The 12,416-nt window shown below is 45.5% G+C and overlaps 1 protein-coding gene and 1 long non-coding RNA gene across 2 annotated transcripts; one reads left to right on the top strand and one right to left on the bottom strand.

Moving 5' to 3' along the window:
* The first annotated feature begins 432 nt into the window (after nucleotides 1-432).
* Nucleotides 433-6,703, top strand: LOC132492675 (uncharacterized). Its single transcript, XR_009532851.1, has 3 exons — nucleotides 433-606; nucleotides 1,499-1,614; nucleotides 6,071-6,703. It is a non-coding gene; the product is annotated as an uncharacterized LOC132492675 (long non-coding RNA).
* A 1,210-nt stretch (nucleotides 6,704-7,913) lies between these two features.
* LOC132492344 (speedy protein E4-like) lies at nucleotides 7,914-12,210 on the bottom strand. Its single transcript, XM_060101807.1, has 6 exons — nucleotides 12,149-12,210; nucleotides 11,280-11,563; nucleotides 10,587-10,645; nucleotides 10,017-10,102; nucleotides 8,335-8,503; nucleotides 7,914-8,174 (listed from the first exon to the last, which is right to left on the bottom strand). Exons 1-6 carry the CDS (start codon nucleotides 12,208-12,210, stop codon nucleotides 7,914-7,916), a joined length of 921 nt encoding a protein of 306 aa, XP_059957790.1.
* Between the last annotated feature and the right edge of the window lie 206 nt (nucleotides 12,211-12,416).

Here is a 12,416-nt window from a genome sequence, read left to right as displayed (position 1 = left end):
TGGTGTGAGCTGATACCTCACCGTAGTTGTGATTTGCCTTTCTCTAATGGTTAGTGTCGTTGAGCATCCTTTCATGTGTTTGTTGGCAATCTTATATCTTCTTTGGAGAAATGTCCATTTAGGTCTTGTGTCCACTTTTGGATTGAGTTGTTTGTTTTTTTGATATTGAGCTGCGTGAGCCGCTTGTATATTTTGGAGATTAATCCTTTGTCAGTTGCTTCATTTACAACTATTTTCTCCCACTCTGAGAGTTGTTTTTTTGTCTTGTTTATGGTTTCCTTTCCTGTGGAAAAGCTTTTAAGTTTGAATAGGTCCCATTTGTTTATTTTTGTTTTTATTTCCATTTCTCTAGGAGGTGGGTCAAAAAGGATCTTGCTGTGATTTATGTCATAGAGTGTTCTGCCTGTGTTTTCCTCTATGAGTTAGACAGTGTCTGGCCTTACCTTTAGGTCTTCAATCCATTTTGAGTTTATTTTTGTGTTATGGTGTTAGGTAGTGTTCTCATTTCATTCTTTTACAGGTAGCTGTCCAGTTTTCCCAGCGCCACTTATTGAAGAGGCTGTCTTTTCTCCATTGTATATTCTTGCCTCCTTCATCAAAGATAAGGTGACCATATGTGCGTGGGCTTATCTCTGGGCTTTCTATCCTGTTCCATTTATCAAGATTTCTCTTCCCCAAAGTATATTTCAATAAAGGTATGTACATTGTTTGTTTAGACACAAGGCTGTTGCACACTTAACAGACTACAGTATAGCGTAAACAGAAGCTTTTCATGCACGGGTACACCAGAAATTTCATGTGACTCGCTTTATGGCGGTATTGGCTTCATTGCAGTGTTCTGGAACTGAAGCTGCAGTGTCTCTGAGCTGGGCCTGTATACCCAGAAGTGGGATTGCTGGATCATATGGAAATTTTATTTAAAAGATTTTGAGAAAACTCCATACTGTTTTCCACAGTGCCTGCACAATGTTACATTCCTGCGTACAATATGCAAGGGTTACGATTTCTCGACCACCTTGACAACTCTTATCTTTAAAAAAAAAAAAAATTGTAGGCATTCTAACAGATGTGAGGTAGTATCTCATGATGATTTTGATTTGCATTTCCCAGATGATTAGTGACGTTGAGCACCTTTTCATGTACCTGGTGCTGTGTTACGTCTTTCTAACACACATACACACACACAGAGGGATAGAAGGAATCTTTTGGAAGTGATGAGTATATTACCGTGATGGTGGTGATGGTATCGCAGGTGTGTGCATATGTCCAAACTCATCAAGTTATATACATTAAACATGGGCTAGATTTTGTATATCAGTTCTACGTAAATAAAGCTGTAAAAGCCCAGCAACAAGTGGTGTATTTCATGAGCCAGTGAAGCCCAGGTACATCTTGTCTCCTCTCCCAGGGGTGAACCCAAGCAGCCTTTGAACTTGGCTCACTTTCTGTTTCTTTAGTTTCCCCTTCTATTACTTTTGTGTTTCTCCTTTGTTTTCAGATTCCAGCTAAGTGGTTCCCCGTTTGTTGCAGCAGTGATTCTGAGTTTGGCTCTGTCGTTTGAAGACTTGATGGTCTCTAAAGGGATTAAGTTTCTACAGAACTAATCTCAGTTAGGTGAGAGGTAACAGAGGATCTAGTTTGTTAGTCTTTTCTTAGTCTTTTCTGTTTGTCTATTTGTCTACTTGCCCAATGGGATGAGAACGGCTCTTTAATATCTAGACTGGTGAGTGTTTATTCCTGACCCAAGTCTAAGACTTAAAACTGCAGGTAAAAGTTCCATTTCTCTGTATGTCTGTGTGTCTGTAATTCAAAAAGGTCTTTACCTCTGACAGTGCGAGTATGTAATGTTTTCCTACTTCTGGATCTATTAAAGTAGATTGTAGAGTCTGTTAAATTAAAGGGTTTCTGTCCTGATTGGCTTACAAAGATACAAATGTGCTTATAAAAATTATATATCCCTAAAATTCTCAGAGAGAAAGGAATTAGAACTTCTAATACTTTAAATGTGCTAGAAAAATATTCTTATTGAAATCAAGTCAGGGAATTCCCCAGCGGTCCAGTGGTTAGGACTCGGTGCTTTCACTGCCAGGGTCCAGGTTCAGTCCCTGGTCAGGAACCTAAGATCCAGCAAGCCCCTCGGTGCAACCAAAAAAAAAAATCAACTCAGAAATTTAAAGACTTCAAGTTTACATAATTTAGGTAAATCTTTGACACATGAAGCTAGTTTAATATTTTTGGTTTAATAAAAAGTTATTCATATCTTATTTATCAGTATTAGGCATACATTTAAAACAATTCTACTTGGGTGTGTTCTTCCTAAATTTATATAGGTGTGCCCATCAAATAAGCTCATATTACTTCTACTTAATGTTTAAGGTTATGAAAAATGTAAGTTTGTGTTTAACCACATTTCGTTTTTATTCTGACAAACTTTCTTTCAACAGTAACTATGTTTTCTACTGTGTTAGCTTGTCGATAAATTCCCAGATCTTCAGTTTACGTAAACCCTTGAACTGATACTAAATTGTGTTACTTACTGGATAATCATTGGATACCGAGGTCATTTCTAAGCAAGACAGAAACCTGAGGCATTGATTACTAAGCATAAACTCAAGTTATATGCTCTTGCTGCATATGTTTACTTGTTACCTAGAGGCTCTGTCTGTGGGTGTGTTAATGAATGTGTTTGTCTCTGCCACTTGAATAAGTTGTGTAAGGGATGTTTGTGGCTGTGTAAAGTTGTGTTATGTGTGTTCATGAGCTCTGCTAGCCTGAAATGCGGATGTGTGATGGGCAGTTGTCAATCATTCACTCCTAGTTTTCTTTGTGAAATGGAAGTAACTTTGGTTCAAAGTTAGTATTAATATACTATGAATGAGACTTGACCCATAGTGATGTTATCGGCTGGAACAGAACTCAGGTTCAGCTGCTCATCGCTCAGAAGTCAGTGTTCCAGAGACAAGGGTTGGTGGAAGAAGAAAGATGCTTCATTCAGGAAGCTGGCAACCTGGGAAGATGGTGGGCTAGTGTCCCCAATACCATCTCTCAGTTGCCAATGAGAGGGAAAAGGGGTTGATAGGGAAAAGACGGGAAGTCTCTGGGCTGTGCCGGTGGGGGCTCCATGCAGAGTAGCACAGTCAGCTCTGACCATCATGTTGAAATTGGTCATGCAGCGGTGTGGTCAGTGTCATGTTGATTGTTTCAGGCACAGTTAATCTTCAATTCCAGTGTTGGTTGGTTCCCATTTCCTTGAGGCCAGTTCCTGGAATTGTGTAAGCCATTGGTTCAGGTCTGCTCAAGATGGAGCAGCTTGTGTCATAGCTCCAGTCTGGTCATCATACAGTTAGCTTTCTCCTCTTGTAGTGGTTTTAGTATCTATCTGCAAAACAAGTTAGGAGTGTGTGTCTGACACTGTTACTTATGTCCTTCGGGAGGAACTAAAGATTCTGTGACTGCTGTCGTCCTAATCAGTAACTGCTTGAACCTGTTCTTTGGTGACTCAGGGGAGGCCTGGGAGACTGCAGCTATTTTACAAACAAGAGGCAGGGGACATGGAAGGGCCCTGCATGGTCCTGCTTGGTTCCAGCAACCGAGAGGTACAACTTTGTATGCAAGATAATGCGATGTAGTTTTGTTTATTAACAGGAACAAAAATAGTTTGGTCCTAAAGTAAAATGACTGATTGTTCCAGCACCAGAAAGAGGATAGTGAAGGACACAACCTGAATGAGTATAGAAAGTTGTAGGAGACGGGTAGAAAGGGAATTTTATTTGTCTGAGCCGAAGGCAGCTCAGTTTTGATGTTTATTCCAGAGATTTTCAAAAAAGAGCTTATGGTTCTCTTAGTATCAAATATTATATTGATGCAAAGCTGGAGTTTGGTTTTCTCTCTGTACAAATGATAAATTTTTTTCATGGAGTATTGGTCTCTTTAATAAGTGGTTGGAAAAGTTGTTCTCTAAATCTGCCTAAACAGCAGAGATTCTGTATCTCACTGGAAGAGGTTTCTGCACCTAGTTCTGAATTCATCCGGCCTTATTATTTTTTGAAAATAAATGCACAGGGACTTCCCTGGTGGCTCCTTGGTTAAGAATCCGCCCGCCAGTGCAGGGCACACTGGTTCAAGCCCTGGTCCGGGAAGATCCCACGTGCTTTTAGAAACTAGAGCACGGAAAGACTAAGGTCATGTGAAATTTGAAACGCTAAATATTGTCATAGTGTTAAGCAGTTTGAAGATTGCTGGAAGAAATTATTTGTCATTCATTCAAGCAATAAACATTTGATGAATACTTGCAAAACATAAAAAACCTCTAGAGCCCGTGAGCCACAACTACTGGAGTCGACGTGCCTAGATCCCATGCTCCGGAACAAGAGAAGCCACCGCATGGAGACGCCGACGCACCGCAATGAAGAGTCGCCCCCGCTCCACTGCAACTAGAGAAAGCCCACGTGCAACAACGAAGACCCAACGCAGACAAAAATAAATAAATATATAAATAAATGTATTGGGGGAAAAAAAGAAAGAAAGTAAATGCACAACAAAATTTCTGCATTTCTGAGAAAGTTAAGCTTCCTTAAAACTGTGTTCCTTTTGGTCTGGTTTTTTTTTTTTTTTTTTAAGTCTACTGTCAGGAACTCCCTGGCACTTCAGCGGTTAGGATTCTGCGCTTCCACTGCTCGAGGCCTGTTTTCGATCCCTGATCAGGGAACTAAGATCCTGCAAGCTGCATGGCGAGGCCGAAAAAACAGCCAAGACAAAATAATCATCTCTTGGCTGTTAAACAAAGTCAAGGACCTTTAGTTCCTCCTCAAGGGCTATTGGGTAATATTCTGAGCCACGTCCTTGGAGCTGTTTGGCAGAGACTGAAACCCCCAGCAGGTGGAAGAAGTTAACTGCATGTTGCCCACAAGCACGTAGACCCCAGACCAGTTGGAACCAGAAGGCCGATGATGTTGAGTCCCCGTTACCTCACCACTGACCAATCAGAAGAATGACCGTGAGCTGATCACGCACCCTGTAACCCTCTCTTCAACACGTAGCCCCTTTCTCTTTTCCCTGTATAGTCCTCAAGCAAAACTTCAGGAGGGGAGCGTTGGTTCTTCGGGACATGAGTCCACCTCTCTTCTGGACTGCCGGCTTCCTCAATAAAGCTATCTTTCCTTTTACCCAAGAGTTGTCTCTCAGTATTGGAGTCCTGAATGATGCAAGACCTGCCTCATCTTCTGTAGTTTTCTCTACGTGAAAAATAATTGAGGGACTATTTTTCAGAGTTAAGAAATGTGGTTGGATAATCACAGCGCCATTAAGCAACACCTCGTTGGACAGCAAAGAGGCGAAGCCGACTGGTAATGACCACACACATCCTGACTGTGAGAAGACTTTCATCTTTATTGTAGCTCCCCAAAAGCTGCATCGCACGGTACTCTTGAACAATCTAAAATAACATACAAACATGCTGAGGCAAGTTAAAAAATTACGACTGAATTCCCACAGTTCAATAATGAGAACTAAAAAAATACAAATTTATGCTTACAAGAATTGGGAGGAAATACCCACTATGCTATAAGTAGAATGGAAATATTACGTAATAGATAAAATCAACAATCTCTCTTGAAAATGTGAGTAAAATTGTATATATGTGTAAATATACAACAGCTACAGTTCTCATCACAAAAGTTTGTAGTAATAAGATGTTTCAAAATGAAGACTATTTCAAAACTATTTAAAATAAATATATAAATATAAAATATAAAAATACAATAATTTTATAGGTGACATTTTCAAAATAAGCCAGTGAAACTTAAGTCATGAGTCATGACCCTGTGGCTGTCATTATATATATATATTTATATTTTTTCTAATTATATATTTTAATGTTATTCCCTCCTATTCTGAGCCACTACACTCCACCTTCAAATGCTTCTAGACTGGGGCAAACAAGTGTATAAAAAATGGGACCTCCAATGTTCGTCTCAGGGGAGATGGAAATGAAATGATCTGAAAATTGAGGTGGTGCCTTCCAAAAGGGTGGAATCTGAATAAACCCTGTTTTCTTATTGTCCTGCCACAGACTCCTAGAAGCACGCCCCGCTCCTAGGAGTATAACACGAAAACTCGCCTCCGTTCATTCTAGAAGATGCTGGCTTCTTCTCGATGATCTGCACAAGAGGCTTCTCCCTTCCTTCTTCACGGCTGTCGTCAGTGTCTGGATTGACCTCTTGTTGAACATCCTCATCTCTCCTGGGCTCTGTGATCTGGAAGTAAGAGAAGGAGCAAGGATGTCAGATTTCAAAGTGGCAACTGTCCAGATATAAAGGTTTTCACATTCTTAGTCAATTCTAACCAGAATTGAGACTCATTTATGATTGCAGTTTTATCTCAAATTCTCCATTCTGAACCCCAGTCCTGAACCCATTCATTGTTTTCAAGTGCGATTCTTGGACTTTGGTGACCCTGACTCCAAAAACTACTGAATACACCCAAGGTCAGGCCCAGTAAAATCTGCTTTATAGCCCAGACTCCAGGTGTTTCTGCTCAGGGAGCTGGCATTTGGAGAATGCTGCTTTAGTCTTAACTCACCTTGGTCCTTTGGCACCACTTAAATTCTGAACTTGGAAGCACACTACAGACATCACTGACAAGTCAACATCGTGGACCAGGAGACCTGAGGCCAGATCCCTAACCCTAACCCTGCATCCTAATGTCTATGTTATTATAAAGTTTTCATTTATTTACTTATTTTCTTTCTTTTATGTTTGGCTGCATTGGGTCTCTGTTGCTGTGTGTGGGCTTTCTCTAGTTGTGGTGAGCGAGGACTACTCTCCGTTGCTTCTCCTGACGGCTTCTCTTGTTGCAGAGCACGGGCTCTAGGCGCACAGGCTGAGTAGTTGCGACTTGCAGGCTCTAGAACGCAGGCTCAGTAGTTGTGGCTCGTGGGCTCTAGAGCGCAGGCGCAGTAGTTGTGGCGCACGGGCTTAGTTGCTCCGCGGCATGTGGGGTCTTCCCGGACCAGCGCTCAAACCTGTGTGCCCTGCATTGGCAGGCGGTTTCTTAACCACTGTGCCAACAGGGAAGTCCCTGGATCCTAATGTTTAAATAATACTCAGCCCTAAACTTGCTTAGTGTTATGTGCTGAATGTTTGTGTCCCCCCAAATTCTTATGTTGAAATCTTAACCCCTAAGGTGCTGGTATTAGGAGGTGGGGTGTTCGGGAGGTTATTAGGTCATGGGGTAGAGCCCTCATGAATGAGATTATTGCCCTTGTAAAAGAGACCGTGCTGTGTTGTTTATAAGCAGTGCGGTCTGTAGTAGGGCAGGTTGAATGGACTAAGACAGCTAGTTTGCAAGATTTAAACCAAATGTTTGCTCAATCCTCTGCCCACATCTAGAACTCTAATGTGTCAGTTGTAATAAGCCATGCTGAAGATGGCATTCCTTAACCTTCAGTCGTTGTGATAAACCCCCTTGACCATAAACGTGAGGGGGAAAAGGTGAATTGTACTAGAGGAATCATTGGTCCAGAAGTGGTGAGTCAGGGGGAATAAAGAGTCACAGGTGATCTGGCCATAGGCAATTTGAAAGTAAATTTGGATGAATATAAAGCTAGTCATAATTCATCTTTTCTTATTGAACGTGTGGGCTGTTCTATCTAATATCCTGTTTGTAGACATTTACTTTGTTGTAGATAAGTGCTAGAACCCATAACCCTGAGGGATGTAAGGCCAAAAATGAATGAAAAAGAGAAACTGGAAACACAGTATATGGAAAACAATCACCGTCTCGTCAAAGCTGTTATTTGGACCCAATTGCTTTGGGTGAAATAACTTCAGTGAGACCCATGCGTCTGGGACAAACTGGTTTCCCCGAGGTCTGGTGCCCACGGGCCCCGCGGTGCTGGTGTCTGTGTGTGGCTGTCAGTCCGTGGCTGGCGCAGAGTCGGCATGTGGCTGTGTGCCTGGCTGGCCCCCTTCACAGCGTGAGAGGTGATGTGGGTCTAGCAGTGGGATTCCTCCGATTTCCTCAGTAGACAACACGTCATTCCACCCGCACCTTTGCGCACGCAGACCTACCTTTGCGCAGGCCGATGACCTCAGGCCTGCGTGGTCCTGGGGCCTCTGGGGCAAGAGGGCGCGATCTCTTCCCCACACCCAGAGCTCTGGATCAAAAGCCTGGATCTGGAAAGACAAACAGCCCCTGGCAATGAGGATGCCGCTGCCTCCCGTTGCCCCGCCTCCGGTTCTTTCTCGTCTGTCCCCAAGTCCCGAACCGAGTCCCCCATGATCCCCACTTCCTCTCCGTCCCTCCCCCTCCCCGAGACCGCCACAGCCCACCCACCTGCTCGCACTCTTCCCGAGTGACCCATGCCTTCCAGCCCATGAAACGGATGAACTGGGAACGCAGTTTGTGGAACAAGGCATGCTGGGAGCTGTTCTTTCCATAGAGGAACGAAACGATGGCCTGCTTGGGGGCCTGGTTGTTCTCTTCCATGTCGCTGGCCACATAGCTGGGGAAAGACATCAGGTCGCTGTCATCAGGACAGGAAGGGCCTCCACTTGAGATCAGCTTCCCAGAAAAGAGGCAGGCTGAGCATCCTCACACGACCCACCCAGCCCTGCCCAGCATCACCGGGAGCTGCCCAGTCATCAAGGTGCCACTGCCAGGCAGGACCTTCGGAAGGGTGCCTCTCACACCTTGATGATGAGGACACGATCCAAACCCCCCGTTCCCTTCAACTTGTTTTATGTGCACACACCTCTCTTCCTATGTTGTAGGTACATGTACAGTTCCTGAGGGCAGGAGCTGATCTGATCTGTTTCTGCATTCATCCCTCTCCTAGCAAATGACACATTTAGGGCTTGGTTCATATTGATGCATGAATTCAACAGCCTTTTGTGAATCTCTGTTCCCACCACCTCATATTCCCCAGCATGCAGGGTGTACTTTATAAGGTTTGTTAGATGAATGAATGAATGAATGAATGAACATTTTATCTCATGGCCAGATGCAATACTGATTACCTGGAAGTCTCACAATAACAAACATTTGCCCAATGAAAAGAATTGTGCTGAGTGTTTTGGGAATGCATTGACATTTTGACGAGACCTGCCTTCCACATGGTGTCTAGTCTAGTGGGACCGGGGAAGGGGAAGCGGGGAGACAAGAAATGACTATAATGCAAAGCATCACATTATAATACAATTTGAACTAAAGTGCCTCTGGGATGCAGAAGTTAGGGAGATCGGGCATCGTGAAGGTTTTGGTGTTTGAACCCACTTTAAGGATAGGGTCATTTTCTTCAGATAAATGTATGGCAAAGATACCTGGATAGAAAGCTCAATAGAAACTTAGAGGGCAGGGTATTTGGAAGGAGCAGTGAAACACAGGAATAAAGTATCAGGACGGTGTGCTGGAGATTGCAGAGTTAAATCCCAACGCAGAACTCTGGCCTTGATTTGGCATGTCATTAGCCAATGAAATTGTGTGAAGCGGTCAGACCTGTGTTTTGGAAGGATGTTCAGGCAAATAGAGCCAACTGACTTGGGAGACTTGGAAGGAACATCAGTGGGGAGCATTTGACACCAAATCCGCGCTATGTGATACGGGCCCCGATTGTGGCATTTGTCGTGGGAACGCAGAAACGGAAGATAATCACACTTGGTGCTGATGTGGGAAGACCCGAGACCGGAGAATTCGAACCGGAAACGTCTCAAGTCTGTTACTCGGGGGCAGGATGGTGTCAGTTCTTTCTTCCTCTCCTCTTAGGAAAGTTTCGCGTTTTGCTTTGTTTCTTTCAGTGTTTTAATTGACATTAGGGTAGTTTGTTTTGACAATGAATGCTATAAAAAACAGAACATGGTTTGAAAAAGAAACCACGGTACCGTAATCCTGTCATTTTCACACCTAGAGTCAGTACAAAGGGGTTTAAAAAAATAGATGAAAGGTCAGAGCCCCATGTCTCTCCCTCTGCCCTCCCAGGGTGTTGAATATTGATGGCGGGGATGGAGCAAGGTACTCACAGAGCTATGAAGAAATGGATTCTCTGGAATTGCCAGGAGAAGAGCCCGGCCCGGCTGAAATACGCTATCACCATCGACAGGAGATACTGATGGAAAGAGGGGAAAAAACGTAGGAGAGAGGTCACATCCTGGAAGAGGAGAAAGAGTGGGAGGGAGAAGGGAGCAGGGGACGAGGAATGGGTGGTGCCACTTGGAGGAGAGACCCCCGTGTGGGGTGAGCCTGATTATGTGGGGAAGGGGAGAGGACAGAAGGTCAGAGTTGGCGGCGCTCCAAGGATGGGAGGCTGTGGGATTGAGGGTGTGGACTTAGGGCCGCGGGCACAGGACGGTGTTGGATGAACCGGAGCCAAGGCGAGTCCCCAGGAGCTGAGAGGAGAGGGGACTTAGGCAGCAACCACCAAAGGGGCACTCCTGGGGCTCAGATCCCAGAGGGGACCTCGAGGCCCCTGGAGGGAAGTGTTGACAAGGCATGAGGTTAGGAGGGGAGTGGAAACGTGGGTGTAGAAAGCACCCAGCGCACCCACCTAGAACAGGCGCTGGAGCAGGAATCCATCTCAGTGGGTGACTTACCTTGTCAGATACTTCCAGGTTTTTGTCCCAGGCGAGGAATTTCTTAACGACGGGATCCTCTGTGAAAAAAGGGCAGATGTTGCCAGTGGGAACAGGGCTGTCGTGGGAGCATTCCAGAGCCAAGAGGCTGAACCGTGCCCCCCTGGGGAAATGCCAAGATGTGGCCCAGGGTGAAGCTGACGGAAAGGGGGGAGGGAAGACCATTCACTGTGGGAGGAAAGGGGGTGACTCCCCTTCTGGGGGGGCCGAGTGACAGGGAGTGATGCCCCTTCATCATGCATTCACGTACCTGCAGAGGGCATCAAGATACTCTCAGCCAGTGTCTCAATTGACAGTCATGTCAGGGGATGAAGATGGCTTGTCAGCCCCTCCTCCCCCCACCCCGAACATGCCAGTAAGATTCAAAAGGCCAGTAAGAGCTAGAGACTCGGGTACAGTTGAAACCAAGCGAACCTAATCCTGTATCATTTCTAAATCTAACCTAGTCTTGTATCATTTCTAAGTCTAACCTCATCCTGTATCTTTTATGTGTCCCCCGTATCCTTTATCCGTAGACAGTCCGCCAGGGACGGAGAGCGCACCAAGTAGCAGGGAATTCTTTTCCACTGGGAAAGTGTAGTCATGGGAAGTTTTGGTTTGTTCGTTTTTCAAGTATAGGATTGGAGGTTGCTGGGCAGGGCGGTGGGTCCTTACCAAGCATCCACTTGAAGACCTTGTGGTGCTCAGGCAGCACTGAAGACACCCGCTGTCGCTTCAGCTTCATCTTGAGCCCACTCAGCGACTCCACAACCCAGATGTCGGCCTCGTGGTGCTCAGGCAGCACTGAAGACACCCACTGTCGCTTCAGCTTCATCTTGAGCCCACTCAGCGACTCCACGACCCAGGTGTCCTGGGCCTCAGCGGCCGTGTTGCCCTCCACCTCCGCTCTGAACGCCACTGACCTCTTCCTCTTACAGCCGGGGCGCTGAGGCGGGGGGCTGCAACCAGCCCAGGGAGCTGACGAAGGAGAAGAGACTACAGTATGACGCTCTCGTCTTGGGAATTCAGTCACTGGTGACCACCCAACCCCACCCTGACTCCACCTCCCCCCCTGAAGCACCCCCGTGCTTTCCAGTCTCACAGACCGCTGACCTTGCCCCAAGTCATCTTTCCATCTTTCTCTGTCCATATCTACCTATCCCTCCCCTGACTCTTTTTGTCATTTGTCCAGCTTCCCGTCCTCAAAACTCTTTCTCATGGTAGATAATTTCTCCCACCAGGAATAAAAAAAAAGAACCCTCCCCTTGTTTCCTCTCTCCTCTCCTCTCATCCTTGGATCTCATCTCCTAACCCTGTTTCTTGCTCCCCAGGTGTTCCGTGTCCCCAGCTCCTGTGCTCTCCTCCCTCAATCCCTGGCTTTCTGAATGTCTCCTTTCTTTCATAGGCACCTTATGCAGGTGCTCCTTCCCGACCTCTGTACCCTTTCCTCCTTACTGGTCAAATCTCTGAAATTCCTTCTCATGCCAGCTCCCTCACGTGACGGTCCTGGGCTTTCTTCATAGACAGTCAACTCCAGGGGTTACCCTGAAGAGCTGGACTGGGAATTCAGCTCCTCAGCCTGGGAAGTCGGTTGACGATTGTCCATGATGTCTCCCAGACTCTTCCCTTCCTTGAAGCCTAGACTCTGCTTTGTCCCAACTCTTCTTCTGGACTTGGGCTAAACACAAGTGGTCGTCCCTTCTCCAAGCTGCGGGGCAACTGTCAGTGGAGAGAAGCTCTGGCGAGATTCTGTTGTCTACTACTGCTGCCAAGCACCAAGGAGTCTGGTCCATCCAATCGGGAAGGTCGGAA

This window comes from Mesoplodon densirostris, chromosome 6 (genome assembly GCF_025265405.1).
Source record: "Mesoplodon densirostris isolate mMesDen1 chromosome 6, mMesDen1 primary haplotype, whole genome shotgun sequence".
NCBI classification, from domain to species: Eukaryota; Metazoa; Chordata; class Mammalia; order Artiodactyla; family Ziphiidae; genus Mesoplodon; species Mesoplodon densirostris.
This window is presented reverse-complemented; position numbering and strand designations above follow the sequence as displayed.

What these genes read in the sequence shown, in the direction of transcription:
- LOC132492344 (XM_060101807.1), bottom strand. Translation starts at nt 12,210, where the DNA reads ATGGACAATCGTCAACCGACTTCCCAGGCTGAGGAGCTGAATTCCCAG. An exon ending in ATCCATTTCTTCATAGCTCT is followed by an intron (nt 8,504 to 10,016) that starts GTGAGTACCTTG and finishes GTCTTTCCCCAG; the next exon opens with CTATGTGGCCAGCGACATGG. An exon ending in CTCGGGAAGAGTGCGAGCAG is followed by an intron (nt 8,175 to 8,334) that starts GTGGGTGGGCTG and finishes TTGTCTTTCCAG; the next exon opens with ATCCAGGCTTTTGATCCAGA.